Source organism: Megalobrama amblycephala, linkage group LG2 (assembly GCF_018812025.1).
Source record: "Megalobrama amblycephala isolate DHTTF-2021 linkage group LG2, ASM1881202v1, whole genome shotgun sequence".
Taxonomy (NCBI): domain Eukaryota; kingdom Metazoa; phylum Chordata; class Actinopteri; order Cypriniformes; family Xenocyprididae; genus Megalobrama; species Megalobrama amblycephala.
The window spans coordinates 16339602-16357197 of record NC_063045.1 but is presented as its reverse complement, the minus strand read 5'-3'; the positions used below and the strand labels follow the sequence as shown (position 1 = coordinate 16357197).

Below are 17596 nucleotides of genomic sequence, written 5' to 3'. Positions count from 1 at the left end.
TGCTAGACGCATCTGCACCTTTGTTCATGCTAACCTCTCATCTCTTTCTCTCTCTCTTCCAGTCCGATCAGACCGTCTCCATCGACGCCAAGTGCGACGAGCCATCGCTGCTGGGGAATGTTCTGGACGAAATCAAGCAGACCTTCTCGAAGTGCTGATTGTGACCCCTCACCGCCCAGAAACCCCCCGAACCCCCACACGCTCAGAATCATATACCCTGCTCTGAGACTCGTGTCCCCCCCCCCCCCCTCTGAACCTTTGTATTTATTGGATCGTTCTCTGTTCTTCTTTTTAGACCACAAATTTCAAGCCCATCTCTTGCCTTTGTTTCCCTTCCTCGACTGTGTCTGACGTGCATCTGATCTCACACTTCATCCTGCATCCTTCGTCTCTCTGACACTCTTTCCATTGTCTTAACGGTCCATGACATTCATCTTGATTGAGAACTGGATTTTTTCATTGTCGATGCTTGAGTTGTGTGCTTTTCTTTTTTTTTTAAATGCTTTGCGTTGTGTTGTTTGTTGAGTTTGTTTTTCTGTCCTGAACTCCATCAGCGCCTTTCTCTGCATTAAACATCAGCGTGTCTGTTTCTTACCAGGTTTGTGTTGCTCTTTTCGAAGGCTAGCCCTTGCAGGACTGGTTTAAGACTAGAAACACCCTACCCACAACTGCCTCTGAGCACTAATGTCACTCCGAGCCTCTCAAGTGCAGTTGCGCATTTCGTTAGGACTTACAGGTACACAGGGTTGCATTCTAGACCATGTTTATACTTGCGATCCCATGTGATATTAGTGAAATCATGTGATGGCCTACTGCTAATTGTGTCCTAATGTTGACGGTTAACTACAAGAGCATTTAATTAACAAAACTGCACACTAACAAACCTTTGCTCAGGATAATGGCGGTTAATAAATGTGGCAAAATGAACAATTTTCACTCAACTCTCAAATCCGATATAGTAATTCTTGTACTTTTATGTTGCGGTTAATGATCTCCATCAGGATGAAATCTCCAGGTTGCTTGTTTACCTCAGAATAATTTTGATTTGTACTTCAGTTTGTGAAAAAACACCAAAAATGCAGTTACATACTCAATGGGTCAAGCGTACACAATATACATGATTTAACAATGAAAGTATATAGGGCAACTAAAACTACACTTGCCCCATTGACTTCCATTGTAAGATTGTGTATATGTACTATTGTTTTTTTGTTTGTTACGAACTGAAGTATGCACTAAACTATATTCCTTAAACATGCCATTTAACACATTAAAAATATCTCATGTTTCTGGACAGTATTACATCAAAGTCATCCCTTGTGTTTCTAAAACTTGTTTCAAGTATATAAGGGAGCCTAAAACTTAAATGTGCACTTCCTTGGTCTATCACGTCTATCAAATGCCTCTGTGGCTTCGACATCATCCAAACTCATGCTTCTACATGTGTTTTTCAGCTCTTTGAACTGCCGTCTTGTACATTTGCAGATTTTTTTTTTTTTTAAATATGCTGTTAAAAAGGCCTTTTTTTCCACACTAATGAACTTGTACTGACTAATTCATGCTGTAAGTAATTCCTGTGTTTAACTGTCTGATCCAGCACGCTGTAGCGCTCGGTTGTAAGGACGCAACCAAAGTAGTGGTTATCTGCTCACGAAACGTTATCCTGAGGGTACCTTGCAAGTGTTTTCCAACGTACGAGTGAGTTCATCAACAAGAAGTGACTTGAATTGAAAGTTTACGGAAAACGGCATCTCTAGTGGTTTCCAGGTCGTGTAAAGACAGAATCATCTGATGTGGATGAAAGCGACTTTATTAATTAACAAGTCTGAATTTTGTGCTACAAGTCACATTGAAATGTATAACTTGCATGGGTAGGAATGTAAACGTTCGCCTACTTTTTTGTTTTGTTTCGACTAATACATGAACACTTGCATAGAAAAATGCCCTGTCATTCCTTGATTGTCGCAATTATTTTCTAGTTTCCTTTTTTACGTAAAAGTTGGCTTCACCATATTACACCTTTTGATGGTAAAATGTATTTTTATTTGTTATGAGTACATAAACTTCAAAAAATGTCTTGGAATGTTTTTAAAAATTGCATTTTGCATTAAATTATTATTATATATATTATATATCTCAATAGAGGGGGTTTGGGGGGTTCATATAGATATGAATACTTAGCCGTTAAATGTGATTCAAGTGAAGTGGCCCAGCTAATCTAATAAGGTTTTCCCTCTGGCAAGTTATAGTGCAGATATTGCTGGATTTGGCTTTTCATTAAATATACTCTCATTGCTCTTCGTTTGAAGGTACTGTCCAACTCCTTCATATGTATTTTCCGACTGTATGATGTAATATAATGTTTTAAGATGAATAAATGAGCTAAAAGAATGACCAATAATGTGCAAGCAACATTCTTGAGAGGTCCACCCAAGAGCTTGAGAAGAATGCTATAGTTTAATGTGTGTACCAATAAATTCATACATGTACATGTAGAACAAATGTTTGCCTCTGTTTGAACAACTACAGATGTTTCCTGTTTCTAATTGTGTGTGAACATCCTTTTTTAATTTCCTTCCTTGAGTTTTAATATTTAGCATCTGAACAACATTAAAATATGTATGCATGCAAACATGCATATTGCTAAGAGCAAATTAGTTTAAGCAAATTAGTCCTGTTTTATCTAGCTAACATTTTGACCTTATTCATTTAAATATATAACCTGTTTTACTGGATTAATCAGCTCATTTTATGCAATATCTGGTTCTTATAGTGCGAGTCCAAATTATATAGTATACTTTGGCGAGCGATAGATAGAGAGACGGAGAAACTGATAGATGGATGGGTGGAGAGATGGATGGATGGAGAGAGGGATGGATGGATGGATGGATAGATAGACGGATGGATGGATGGATGGATGGATGGAGAGAGAGATAAACAGATAGATGGAGAGACAGATGGATGGAGAGATAGATGGATGGATAGATGGGTGAATGGATGGATGATAGATGGAGAGATAGATAAACAGATAGATAGATGGAGAGACAGATAGATGGATAGAGAGACGGATAGATGGATGGATGGAGAGATGGGTGAATGGATGGATGATAGATGGAGAGATAGATAGACGGATAGATGGATGGAGAGATAGATGGATAGATAGATGGAGAGATGTATAGATAGAGATAGATAGATAGATAGGTGGATGGATGGATGGATGGATGGATGAGAGAGAGATGGATGGATAGATAGAAAGAAAGAAAGATGTTCACAGTTGTTACCAATGGAATTAAATAAAATAAAAAAAGGCTGTCAAAAGGAAGTAACATTGTGACAAGTTACCCCATATAGTTTTGGGATTAAAAAAAATTGTTAATATTTGCCATATACTAGTGATAATGAAGTAATTGTTCAAATCTTCTCTTCCGCTGTGTTTGACTCGCAGGGTTTAGCTGCTCGTGCCCTCCATTGGCTGCAGGAGGCGTATTAGGAGGGACGTGCTGTACAGCTGCTGGCACTGTGTCTAGCGTGACGCGGGGGGAGGGAGCGAGACTCCTCGAACAAGCTGCCCCGTATTGCATGTTTGTTTACTAGCGGAACGCTTGATTAATTTAACACGTTTAATATCGACGCCAGGTGCTTAACGTGGGACTTCAAATGCCCGACGCGAACAGCAAATCCACCGGGGCTGGTACTCGCTAAGCGAAGATTGTCATCGAGTGATTTATCTCTGGTTTGTTCGCTCGAATTCAGCGTGTTCGGCTACTGCGCGTTGTGAAACGGACGGTTTGAACTTGTTTGCGGGGTTATTTTGGATGCCTGATCGTTCGTTTGTTTTTGGAATATGGCTCAGCATGGACACCACCATGTTGCGAGTTCCCAAAAGGCTTTAATGCTGGAGCTGAAAAGTCTCCAGGACGAGCCGGTTGAAGGCTTCAAAATAACTTTAGTCGACGAGTCGGACTTGTACAACTGGGAAGTCGCGATTTTCGGACCCCCTAACACGCACTATGAGGGGGGTTATTTTAAGGTGAGTGGCGGCTGACTGTGTCTTATCTTTTGTTAATTGATAAGAGTTGTATTTATATATGAGTAATTATTCTTCATGATGTATAAACGTCGACTCTTTGTTTTATTACCATTGTTTATGACTTCTGATGTAAACGTTGTAAAAGTTAATTTGCGTCATTCTGTGTTAAAGAATTGATGTAGTGTTGTAATACAAACCTGTTTGACTTACTTTCTTCTGTGGGACACAAAATGAATTGAAAATATGTGACTGATGCTGTCACTAAAATTCTGCCTGTGTCCTTCTGTTTTCCGCGGAAGAAAGAACGATTTGGAACGACATGTGGGTGGTAATAGTGTGTTCATTTTTACTGTAGTGTTCTACTAGTTTTTTAAACGCCAACGTTCCATTCGTCCAACATTTGCTCTATTGTTCCTCATTATTCTTTAGTATTAGCATCATTTTACTCACAGCTCTATGGAACAGTGACGGAATGTTGTGAAGTTCTCTCAATGTGATTTAGTTGTTAAAAGTTCAAAGTATGCGATTTTTCAAAGATAATAAACCACAAGAACGTTTCCTCAAAATGGACAGTGACACATCTTTTTCAGAGCGAACCTATCATCCTAAATGACAAAATATTTGACTTCATATTTGGAGCTGTTTCACTTGTTCTACATGTTGAACATCGTCAACAGGAAAATATCCGTCATATTATTGCTCCATCTGTCAATGGCCTTGTCATGACACATGTGAGTCCATAAATCAAATTATTTGCCAAGCTTTTTGTTTTGAAATCCTTATGTGATCAAGCTGCACTTTTTCTGAAGAAACAAATAATCCAACGCATCAACCTGAAATACTTGAACCTGCTAGATATCTTGTGCCGTGTCCAGGCAAAGTCACTTTGGCAGACTACAACAATGGTAGAGTTATATTTAGCCCGGCTTCATAGATATCCCTGTGTTGTTGGCTTACATGCTGGCCAACCAACCTCCACACACACAGTCATGCCATTAGCAAGTGACCTGCTGAGCACATTTGCTACAGCCTGGGTTGAACCAGAAACACATTTGTTATGCCAGTTTAGTCTCATTTTCTTGTCTAAACTTTAGAGGCGATGCATAGCTGTGAACGTTCAGTCCTGTTGTTTCCCTGCATTGATGTGGAAAACGGTGTCTGTTTGTTGGTGAGGAGGAAGGAAGCAGGTCAGCCGGGGACCTACACAGCGTCTCTTCCAACAGGAAGAGATGAGTAACCATGACTTCCTGCTCACTACTACCCCATAAGAAACATACAGGTTTCCCTTCTGCATTTGTTTTCCTTTGTTGAAATAGCCCTTTATGCTGTTTTTTTTTTTTATATATTATGATTGTTCACAACAAAATTGTAGGGATATAGATAGTGATAATTCTTTATATTTGAAAGCCAATAACCGATATATTGGCCGATAAATCTAAATCCAAATTCTTATATAATATTTGAAAGCCTGATTACAAAAACAAAAAAGTCTCCCCATTAAAAGCCATGTCCCAAGCATGTAATTATAATGATGTTATATTATATCATTATAACTTTATATATAATATTGGAAATCTTTCCGTTTTAAAACAAGAAGGGGAGCAAATGGATATCACACAAAAACCTCGGCTAGTGAAACAAATGAGATTAATAGTATTTCGTGTTAACAGGTTGTTCTTTTTAAAGTCTGTGCTTGAAGTAAAGCTGTGCTTAATTTTCATTGATGACTGCAGTGTTAGGAAATATTATACACTCTTAATAATTTTAATTATAGGCCTATAATTCATTGTATAATAGACCTAAAAAATGTTTTAAAACATTTAAAAAGAGGAGCTAATAGCCTAAACTTTTATTATCCTCACAGCACGTCAGTGCAGTGATGCGCTATGAAATTATTGCGGGCCAAATTTATTATAATATTAATTTAATAATAAAAGAAGTCTAACCTAATAGTAATAATAATAGACTAGAAGAACGTAACATTAATTGGAAATGCCAAATCCTCTTAATATTGCCAATATTTGATGCTTTTGACAATATCTCTAATATCGGCTATTGTCAATACATGATCAATCCAGGTTATCGCGGGGCCCCCCCCCCCCCCCCGCAGTGCGTGCCCGTACGCTACGCCACTGGAAAAATCTATTATTTATCGGATTTAATATCGGTTATCATGCCGATAACATTAAAAATTAACATATATGGGCTGATACCAATATGGTGGTCGGTCTGTCTGTCTAATCGTGACAATAGACACACATGTCAAATAAATAGTTGTTTAAAACTAATTATCAGTCAAATAGTGTAGTTTGTTATTTTAAAGGTCCCGTTTTTCGTGGTTTTTTTGAAGCTTTGATTGTGTTTATAGTGTGCAATATAACGTGTTCATGTTTCGCGTGTAAAAAAACACAGTATTTTTCACATAATTTACTTATCTGTATACCGCTGTTTCCACTGTCATAAAAACGGGCTGATGACTTCTTTGTTCTATGAAGTCCCTCCTTCAGAAATACGTAACGAGTTCTGATTGTGCCAGCGGTTCCTGTGTTGTGATTCGACAGCAGTTTAGCGCATCTTGCCCGGAAAGGTCACGCCTCTTACCATAACGTGGAGATGCACGCGCTCAGTGTTATTGTAAACATGTCTTTAATTTTACCCTATCAATTTGAGCTGGAATCAGACCCAGTGATTGGACTGCGGGATGAAAATAACAGCGTTTCGACGACATGGCGACAAACACACTCTACAAACGCAACTCTTGTGTATTCCTGTGGGCGGAGGTTAGTCAAAAAACTGTTTTAGTGACGTCATTAAAGAAGGAAGTAGAGGGATGTAGTCCAAACTGGCCGTTCGATGTAGGCGACTTCTGTTAAATAAAATATCTCGCTTGGCATTGAACTTTGAGCTTTAACATTTTACAGATTTTATTTATACTCTAACAACAACATTACACACTAACTAAAGTTTGAAACATGGGATCACGAAGAACGGGACCTTTAAAAACTTGACATGATATTACCATAAAATATACCATCACAGGTGTGCATTTTGTATTCAATTTACAGCGGCTGTTCATTCGATCAAAATTGAATCAGAACAATCTGTTTATAAGAATATATAAGAAAAAATTTTTTTTTTAAATTTCTGCCAAAAATGTAATTTTTCACCAGAAGATAAATTGTTCCTGTAATATAAAATTACTTATATCGTGTTCATCAGATTTTGGTCATGCCACCCACCCCTAGCGTCATTCTGTATCTAGCTTCAATTTTCCAGCTAAGAGAGGTTTGGCAGTCATTAAGTTCTCATGAGGAGAGGATTCAAGTTCTTACACGTGGTGCTTCGCTGACAGGTAGCAGGGTTCGCTCCTGAGCACCTCGTAGCTCCACTGAAGCATGCACACGCCCAGGCCCTTTGGCAGGTGATGTGAGCTGGGCTTGGTCGTGCTTGACTCAGCCTAGCAGCTCGAGTCATGTTACTCGCTCCCCTCGCCAGCCTGACGGAGTGTCACAGAAATGAGAGGCTGACACTCTAACTGTGCCTGTTCTAGCTTCATTTTGTGCCTGGAAGGTGTTTGGAGTGAGTCAGCCCATAATAATAACTCAATTTAACTCTTTCAAGATGTCTGTATGTGTGCTGCTGAATGGTCAGATCGGATTTGTCTTGTTTTTGCAAATTTTTACCTAAATAGTGAATGAAGGTTTTTGTACACTTCATATAATATGTTAAATACTATATACCTATGTTTGTATATAAATAAACTAATGTATATTATAGTGCTATATAGGGTCATTCTGTGTCGAATCAACCATATTTTGGAAACTTCTCCAGCCAAAATTAGATTTTTTTTTTTTATTTTTTTATTTTTTTTTTTCTCCCTGAAGAAAGACAAACATTAATAGTCATGAAATATTAAATGCAATGGATGCTTATTTACAGAGTAATCCACTATTTTATGAAGGGGGGTCAGAATGACAATTTTCTCCTGAGATTTGGAGCTGAATTAAAGCTCTGAGAAAATGACTTTAGAAAGACGGCATCATCATTTTATCTTTACACACAGATAGGTAGGTCTATTCTGTTGACTTAAAGGGTTAGTTCACCCAAAAATAAAAATTCTGTCATTAATTACTCATCCTCATGTTGTTCCACACCCATAAGACCTTCGTTCATCTTCAGAACACGAATTAAAAAAATATATATATATTAAAAAGATATTTTTGATAAAATCCAATGGCTCAGTGAGGCTTCCATTGCCACAAGATAATTAACACTTTCAGATGCCCAGAAAGCTACTAAAGACGCATTTAAAGCCGTTCATGTGAAGTTCAACAGTGGTTTAACCTTAATGTTATGAAGCAACGAGAATACTTTTTTTGCACCAAAAAACAAAATTATGACTTTATTCAACAATATCTAGTGATTGGCGATTTCAAAACACTGCTTCATGAAGCTTAATTTTTGGGTGAACTAACCCTTTAAGCAATCCTTGTTACATTATATGCCAACAGTGGCATTTCAAAATTGGGGAAAAGCAATTTTCATGCTTTTTACCCAAAGTTTGCATGCCTGCATCTCAATATCCTTTTAGATTTTGGTTCTTAGCAAACCTTTCTTTGTGTAGCTTCATTTTTAAGGCTCTATATGGTTCAATTCCAGAGATATGGGGATCTCAATGTGGCTCCATGAGTATATTGTACCGAAATTCAAGACTACGCAGTGGATCTGATGGACACAAATACAAGACTACACACAAATGGATCTGATAGATCAATCCAGTCAACAGGTGCTCTAGTTGTTCACGGAGAACTTTATGGCCCTCTAATTAGGCTAATTACCTGCATCGAGTGGACCCCAGTTCATTCTAAACTAGCGTTTGGTGTCAAGTGAAGCAGCGGTGGGAATTAAAAAAACAACTTCCTACCTATGGCCCTCAGGGACTATCTATTCCTTTCCCCTCAAGGACACAATTTCCCTGTCCTCTCTAATGTTTCAGCTGGGAAGGAGGGAGTGAGATCAGGCATTGGAAAATGAGGAGTTACGAAGGTGTTGGAGAACAGGACAGTTTGTTCAAGGAGAGCAGCAGTGACCTGGTTTATTTCCTCTACCAGCCCAATATCCATGGGATTCTCATTTCCTCTCAAATGGGATTGTAGGAGAGAGATTTATTTTTAGGTTGCGCTCCAAGACAGGGATTTTTCAAGCAATTTTTTTTTTTTTTTTTTTTTTTTATTCCAAGAGGCCCACATTGTCATTTGCGTTTCACTTCAATCAAATCTAATGCATAACGCAGAAATGAGTGTATTGCAGAACGATTTTCTCATGTAAACCAAATGCTGTACTTGGCTTGTTCACAAAGTTTTACATCTGCTGAATCAGCTGTTCCAAAAACAATGAGCAGTGATGCATCGCATGACACTCATTCTGCCAGTAGGTATTCAGTTGGACCAACCAATAAGGAATCATTTAATGCAAACAACCACTTCTTTGTTGAATTTGGAATATTTTAAATTTGGGAGATAAATTGAGGGGCCATTTACACACCATTTTCAACTAAAAACATTAAGCTTTTTATGAGTTTTGGCAATTTTGAAAATGCAAACGTTTGAAAATGGGTTTCAAAGTGCAAGTTTTTGAAAACGATACTGTTATCTCCAAGTAAATTACAAAAATGCGAAATTGTGAAAACGGTGTCGTCATGCGCTTGCTTAGTACGTGTTCAGTCTATAGGTGCGTGGTGTTTCTTTACAAAGTGACATCACCAACTACTGGCCTGGCATGAAAAATACAATACAATTTTAGTGGTTTTCGTGTGAACTGGGATCGTTTTTACAACATTGTCGTCTGTACGCAAAAACGTAAAGGGAAAAAAAACGTTACGGTTTTTAGTACATCTTTGTTGTGTAATTGTATCCTTAGACACTTACTCGCTGTGTAGACTCTTAGTTTTTGTTCTTGCTGTGGTTAGGGAACAAAGTGCATAGAGATAATTGATGCTTATATGGTTATGGTGTTTACACAGTTTATGATGATTTTTAAACGTCAAAAAAATTCGTAGCTCTTTGCTTGAATTTTGTGAACAGTGTCTCCTCCGACCTCATGTTTTCAAATGCATACGTTGTGCAACTCTTTGGCCGTGTGTCCACCAAAGTGTTTTTAGCCAGCTCATTATGCTCCTGGTGTTTAAAAACCCCGGCACTCCCATAGAAAACAATTGGAAAAGTATGCTAGCTGCTGGAAAAACGCATTGGTGGACACACACCTTTGGTATTAGACCTCTTATGGTGTCTTTGTACACCCTTTGTACTGTATTCGTTTATTTTTGTCAGCGTACATCAATGTATATTAATCAGACAAATTACAGAAGCTGATTTCGACAACTGAATGAAAAACACTGTTAAAAATCTTCCCTTTTAGGCACAAATTGGCAACCTTTGGTCAGCTAGTGTGACGTTCAGTGATGGCCGATTAATTGCCTTTGCAACAAAGTTCTGGCAGCATCAGAAAAATTTGCTTCGCAGTGGTTTTCTGAGCTTTCAACACGTTGATTGGTACCAAAGTCCTAGCTATGATGTATATCATACAGTCTGATAGACTGCTGATGTTGCACAACCAGTGATCCTAAAAATATGACCTTACAAATCATACTCGGCCCTAAACCAGTCTAATTATACAGGGCTGTACCGACTAGTAAGCAAAAATCTGTAGTTTTCCACATCCCTGTGCCTTAAGTTTAAATCCACTCATCTAGTTGTTAGATAATGTAGCTAAAGAGAGACGCTCGGCACACCGGCTGTCACAAGAGCTCTTGTGTGTCGGGTCATGTGCAGCAGCGAAGGACTCCTGTAAGCTGCCTCTGGCGAAACGTAATACTGTTGCCTTCTTACACGGATCCCTACTTGAGGTTTAATAGGCTTGCTTGCTTGAAAGTTGCCCTGCACTACTTGGGTTTCAGGATTCGAGTATCACTTGATATGTACAGGTGCCTCTGTGTGTGTGTGTGTGTGTGTGTGTGTTTGTTGTTGGTTCTCCCAACCCCCCGGTCTCCCCTCCGAGAGCTGGTCCTTTGAAGCACACACCAGCTGACCATGCCAAATCAGCAAATGTGTGCTGTGGGGGTTGTGGAGTGGTACGTATGCGTGTGTGCCCACCACCCACTGTAGGCACCAGACTCAGTTTGCTACAGATTGTGAAGGATCTGCGTGTATGTGTATAGAGGGCTTCTTTATGCTCAGATATACATGAATACATGACATACATGAATGTCACAGATCCAGTGTGTAATTGTATCACTGAATTCAAAATCTGAACAAGTTCAGACCTTGCTACAACCATTAATATGGCGCCGCCAACCCCACAGTTGGAATGATGGTCCATGAACTGGTGGGTAATTGTGTGGGGTTTTTTTTCCCCTCCCCCTTTCACAAAGCTCTTTTTCCACTTTCACAAGGTTTCTTCTAGTTAAGGAGTTTACAAACCCCCCCAGGGGTTCATGATGGATCTACAGTGTGTTTTTGAGATTGAGTTTACTTTTTTCATAATAAAATAATGCCTCAAATTCTTCCAAAACAAGGCAACTGGATATGCTACAGGGGTATAAACACAAAGCCACTGGTGCTCATTGGATACGTGAGAGATGGAACAACAAAATATTCCAAGGCGCTCATGTGGTCAAGTGTAAAAAACCTAAATGGTGTAATAGTTACAGGGTTTATGAATGTCCTGCTCTAGGGGAACTCTAACTATGAAAAGTGTACTAGTAGATGGTACATACAATCTGGATACTCGTCTCGTCAGCTCTGCCTGCTAACACCCACATGAATCCTACAGTAGAGCTCACGCTTTTAACTGATAGGATTTATACATGTTGAGGATGTGTGTATTTCTACAGCGCAATGAAATGCTTGGAGTCTTCAGTCCAAATAAAGGACGGATTATCAGCCTCCGCCACAAATCAGTTTATATGCTGTTGGGCTGCATTGCAGATGGTAGCTTAACTTGTAACAGGCTTTCAGCTAAATCAGATATTCTCAAATGGAAAACATACCAAGAGTACTGCTTGATTTTGAAAGCAATGTGTGGTTGGGGCATGAGATATTTTTGTAATATACCCAAGCATTTTTTACCACTCAGCCAATGAAGAGATCATTAAATGTGTCATGGGGGTGTATTTAACAGTAAAATGACAAAGCTGTACAGTACCCGTAGAGATCTTGGGTGTTGGTGTTACATTGCTCCATTGAGCGAGCTCAGTATTTCATCACGTATTGTTGGGAGACAATGTGCCATTACATCCATTCCCTAATAAATGTGTTATTTCTTCCAGGCACGCATCAAATTCCCCATCGACTACCCGTACTCACCTCCTGCCTTCAGATTCCTCACCAAGATGTGGCATCCCAACATCTATGAGGTTAGCCAACACTAACCCAATAAAACAGCATGAATTCAGCATGAAAGCTATTTATATGAATTCAATTCATTTAATTAAACACAAAATATAATAATAATAATAATAATACTTATTCGTTATCAATGTTACCTTTTTTTTTATTTAAAATAAATTAATGTAGGAATTTACCTAATTTTACCTTTTTTTTTTTTTTTTTTTTTTTTTTTTTCCTTTTAAAAAGTGAATGTACTAAATTGAATGCAATATGTTTTGAATATGGATATATATACAACTATACTAAAATATATAATATATATATAATATAACGTCCAAACTAATAATCTGGTGTTTTAAATCTAAATGTATATTTTTAAGTTTTTAAAAATTTTTTGTTTTTTTTTATTTATGAAAATATTAAAACAAAGACGGGTTATAATGTAAACTATTTCTAGGTCACACTAATCATTAAGTTTGCTTATATGGTGCTTAATACAATAAAAATTGCTTCAAAGCATCTTTTCAATAAAAATCAGTGTAATATGATGATAAATGTAAATATATTTTCAATTCACTTTTTTTAATGCTGGTAATATAATTTTATTAACTTGTGATTTTTAAAGGTCCCGTTCTTCGTGATCCCATGTTTCAAACTTTAGTTAGTGTGTAATGTTGTTGTTAGAGTATAAATAAAATCTGTAAAATTTTAAAGCTCAAAGTTCAATGCCAAGCGAGATATTTTATTTAACAGAAGTCGCCTACATCGAACGGCCAGTTTGGACTACATCCCTCTACTTCCTTCTTTAATGACGTCACTAAAACAGTTTTTTGACTAACCTCCGTCCACAGGAATACACAAGAGTTGCGTTTGTAGAGTGTGTTTGTCGCCATGTCGTCGAAACGCTGTTATTTTCATCCCGCAGTCCAATCACCGGGTCTGATTCCAGCTCAAATTGATAGGGTAAAATTAAAGACATGTTTACAATAACACTGAGCGCGTGCATCTCCACGTTATGGTAAGAGGCGTGACCTTTCCGGGCAAGGAGCGCTAAGCTGCTGTCGAATCACAACACAGGAACCGCTGGCACAATCAGAACTCGTTATGTATTTCTGAAGGAGGGACTTCATAGAACAAGGAAGTCATCAGCCCGTTTTTATGACAGTGGAAACAGCGGTATACAGATAAGTAAATTATGTGAAAAATACTGTTTTTTTTTTTTACACGCGAAACATGAACACATGTTATATTGCACACTATAAACACAATCAAAGCTTCAAAAAACCACGAAAAACGGGACCTTTAAGACTTTAGAACTGCAAAAATTGGTAACCCTTTACAATAAGGTTCATTAATTAACATTAGTTAACTACATTAGTTAACATGAACTAATAATGAACTGCACTTATACAGCATTTATTAATCTTTGTTAATGTTAATTTCAACATTTACTAATATATTAAAATGTTGTTAACATTAGTTAATGCACTGTGAACTAACATGAAAAATAAACAATTGTATTTTCATAAACTAACGTTAACGAAGATTAGTAAATACAGTAACAAATGTACTGCTCATGGTTAGTTCATGTAAGTTAATACATTAACTAATGTTTAACTAATGAACCTTATTGTAAAGTGTTACCCAAAAATTAAGAAAATATTTAAAAGCCAAATTCAGTTAGTTTTCAGAGGCTTTGTTCTTTATTTATTTCAGAGGCTTTGTTCTTTATTTATTTCAGAGGCTTTGTTCTTTATTTGTTTTTTGTTTTTTTTAAGTTTTCAGAGGTTTTGTTCTTTATTGTTCTTTATTTTGATACATTGCATATTTGAATATGGGGCCATGTTGTTGTTTTTTTTTGAAAATTACCAAAAATGTTGGCAGTGGCTGGCTGTTTATTTATTTTAACATTGGTGGGGAAAGTGTGTGTGTAAAATTATTTTTTTTTTTTTTTTTTTTTTTTTTTTTTGATAGATTTTGAATACTTAAATTTTGCACATGTATTGACAGTCCCTTTAACATTATTTCAGAATGGCGACGTATGTATTTCCATACTGCACCCACCAGTGGACGATCCCCAGAGTGGTGAACTGCCTTCAGAGAGGTGGAACCCAACACAGAATGTGAGGTACAGCATACTCTCCGTGTTCTTTTTTTCTTTTTTTACAAAACTCAACTAAATTTAGACTTATCTTCTATGAATTCTTAATCAAAAGTCTGTCTAAATGTTGTGATTGTTTGTGCAATGCCTCTTCGTCTCAGTTCACCTCAATCAATAATTAAGCCAAACGGTCGTAATTGGTTTCATTTAATCAGCTGATATCTGCTTTCCTTTCAGAACGATCTTATTGAGCGTTATCTCGCTGCTGAATGAGCCCAACACCTTCTCGCCAGCCAACGTGGATGCCTCTGTCATGTACCGTAAATGGAGGGACAGTAAGGGGAAAGACCGCGAGTATGCAGAGATCATCAGGTTTGAGAAACCCTTTCACTCATTTTGCAGTCATGTTTAGACGGTATTTGCATAATTAACATGCATAAAACTGTATTTTGCGAGTTGCACTCAACTGCATGGTTTGGTCCTGGTTCACAGGAAACAGGTTTTAGCCACCAAAGCCGAAGCAGAGCGGGACGGAGTCAAAGTACCCACCACACTGGCGGAATACTGCGTCCGTACCCGCGCCCCAGCTGCCGACGAGGGCACTACCTTATTCTACGATGACTACTACGATGATGAGGATTTAGACGATGATGATGAAGAAGCTGCGGACTGTTGCTATGATGAAGACGACTCTGGGACGGAGGACTCTTGACGACCAGCTCCCAAGCTTTCCGAACTCTTCACTTCCGGTTTCCCATTTGGTTTCATAGCTTTTAAATCAAGTCAAAATGGAATACGTCACAAAGGGCAAGAGATGGTTTGCGCAGAGGTTATTGATGCCGATGAACTGTTTTTGTACTTCTGTTAGAACGGCAACTAACAGTTGCAGTCAACTCTAAACCCAGACGCTTTGAGGGTTTGTTTTTTATTTCTTACATTTTGTTTAGTCTGTTTTTTGGGGGGCAGGTTGGGTTCAACCAATCAGTGCAAAACAGTCCAGCTCATGTTTATTTGATCCTCGATAAACAACTTGCCTTTCAAAGGCACCTGATCTCAGGTTTTCAATTTCTGTCATTTAACAGTATTGGCGTCTTGGGTGGGGGGAAAGTAGCTAATACACATTCTCAGGGCTACTTCTCTTTCTTACACCACAATGCATCAAATTCTGCTTCTGTAGCCAAGGACTGAACAAGCTTCTCAGATAAATGTTCTCCAGAAGAAGATCTCGGCAAGGCGTTTGATTAATTGGTGCATCGCATACAGTTCACACCATTCTAAACTTTGTTTTCCTTTTGGACTTTAATGTTTAATTTTACCCACAAACAAACCTGTCTTCATTTGTGTTCTGTTTTGATTTAATGGGGTAGTTTGACTCTTGAGTTTGAATCTTTGCTATATTTAGCTACTCTTTGACATTTGAGGGTATTTTAGTTTTGTTATTCTGTATATCCTTATTCATTTTAAAGCTTTGTGGTGAATCTTTATTTGGAACCTAAAATCCTCCTCAGGAAATGGACACGAGACATTGGTGTGTTTGTGGCTCACCTTTTGACCCCCAACAGACTCTTTAACCCATTCAGCAGATTCATATGCACAGAGGGGTATTTTAGGTAACTTTCCCTTCTTGTTTGTATTTTTTTTTTTTTTTTTTTTTTTTTCGTATGCTTTGTAAATCTATTTAAAGTCTGAATAAAGGTCTTTATTAAAATCCTGTACTTCAATTGTTGATGAATAAGCAAATAATAAAATCCAATTATGTAATGAAAACATAAGAGCATCTGTATATGGTGCCACTGTACCAATTTTGCCACTAGAGGGCAGTAGCAGGCTGCTTATTGTTATGCAATTGTTACATTTATCAGCCTATCCTAACTATAGATAATAGGTTGTGCTGTGTATCTACCTGAAATTTCTTTTTCAAAGTGATGGGCGCTTGGTTTAATGTTTCTGCATTCAAATTAAAGGAGCACAAAATTAAGTAATGCCATTATGTACTGCAATACCTTTGTATATGTGAGTGAGTTGAACATGGATTGTGACAGGCTTGTAGTTTTAAGTCCAAAATCATTGCCATCAGCATGCTTACGATGTAATCCCCTTGTGTATATATGAAGTTAAAACGCCATACTTAATAGTACAGTGCAAGGGAAGAAAAGGCTTATGCTAGACAGTCATTCCATAAGATGTGAAGTACTAATTTGCATTTAAAAGGCATAAATCTTGATCATAGGTGGTAGAGCTCTCATGGAATGGAGTTTCACACACTTGACAAGATCCATTATGAACGGCCTTTGTCAAGACGTCACTGGAGTTTTTCTGCTCCATTATGACGTCAACAAACATGGCTTGAAGGTCAGTTAAACTGAAAGGTCTTTGATTGGAGGCATGACCGCTGCATAAAGCATTGATGATCTATGGCTCTGATCTGTCATGCAAGAGCGGTTGGTAAAATTCACAGAGCTGGGACAAATGTTTCGCTGATCGATACATTTTGCTTTTATAATTCAGGGGCCTTTAAAAAAATAAATAAAAATTAATTGTAACATTTAAAAAAAATATATGAGCAAGTCTAAAAACCTGAACTATTTTTATTCCATAATGTATTTTGTGACACCAATCTCTACCGGATTAAAAATCCTTATCCAGGATTAATCTGTAAATTAATCTGTAAATGCATTGGTCAAACGATGTGGAAACCCTGTAAAACCTTTTAGATTGGGGTTCTCAAGTCATTCTGAATAACTTCTTTTATGTTCAGCAGAAGAAAGAAATTCATTGAGGTTTGAAACAACTTGAGGGTGAGTAAATGACAGAATTGTCATTTTCGCCCTTTAATGTTTCTTTATAGGTAGAACTACTGTATTCGAAGCATCCTTAACCCATCATAACAGGGTCTTGCCCTCCAGACAGCAGTGTTCTTCTCACCCACTTTTCGGCTGTCGCAGATTGGCGGGTCGAGCGATTCAGACAAGAGGGTGATGGGAAAGACTTGAAGTCTCCCAGGAGGGTATGAGAGTGTTGCTGTCGCCAAGGAAACCAATGACGGGGAATGGAGTTTAACAATAAACCCTACTGTGA

General features: G+C 37.8%; 2 protein-coding genes across 7 annotated transcripts in view; both read left to right on the top strand.

Moving 5' to 3' along the window:
• Window positions 1–2398, top strand: part of ap3d1 (adaptor related protein complex 3 subunit delta 1) — a 41325-nt gene extending 38927 nt beyond the window's left edge. For all 6 annotated transcript variants that reach the window (XM_048183090.1, XM_048183094.1, XM_048183091.1 and 3 more), the window contains one exon: window positions 63–2398. In XM_048183090.1, the coding sequence (XP_048039047.1) occupies window positions 63–158 (96 nt within the window). In that variant the 3' untranslated portion in view covers window positions 159–2398. The remainder of the gene's footprint in view (window positions 1–62) is intronic.
• A 1039-nt stretch (window positions 2399–3437) lies between these two features.
• cdc34a (cell division cycle 34 homolog (S. cerevisiae) a) lies at window positions 3438–16500 on the top strand. The gene is made up of 5 exons (XM_048183089.1): window positions 3438–4030; window positions 12357–12443; window positions 14448–14545; window positions 14756–14890; window positions 15011–16500. The coding sequence occupies exons 1-5, from the start codon at window positions 3845–3847 to the stop codon at window positions 15228–15230; spliced, it is 726 nt and encodes a 241-aa protein (XP_048039046.1). The 5' UTR covers window positions 3438–3844; the 3' UTR covers window positions 15231–16500.
• Window positions 16501–17596: the final 1096 nt, after the last annotated feature.

Excerpts from the sequence above, each read along its gene's own strand:
- cdc34a (XM_048183089.1), top strand. The coding sequence starts at position 3,845 with ATGGCTCAGCATGGACACCACCATGTTGCGAGTTCCCAAAAGGCTTTA. Across the intron at positions 12,444-14,447 it reads GGCATCCCAACATCTATGAG|AATGGCGACGTATGTATTTC; the intron begins GTTAGCCAACAC and ends ACATTATTTCAG. Across the intron at positions 14,891-15,010 it reads GAGTATGCAGAGATCATCAG|GAAACAGGTTTTAGCCACCA; the intron begins GTTTGAGAAACC and ends CCTGGTTCACAG.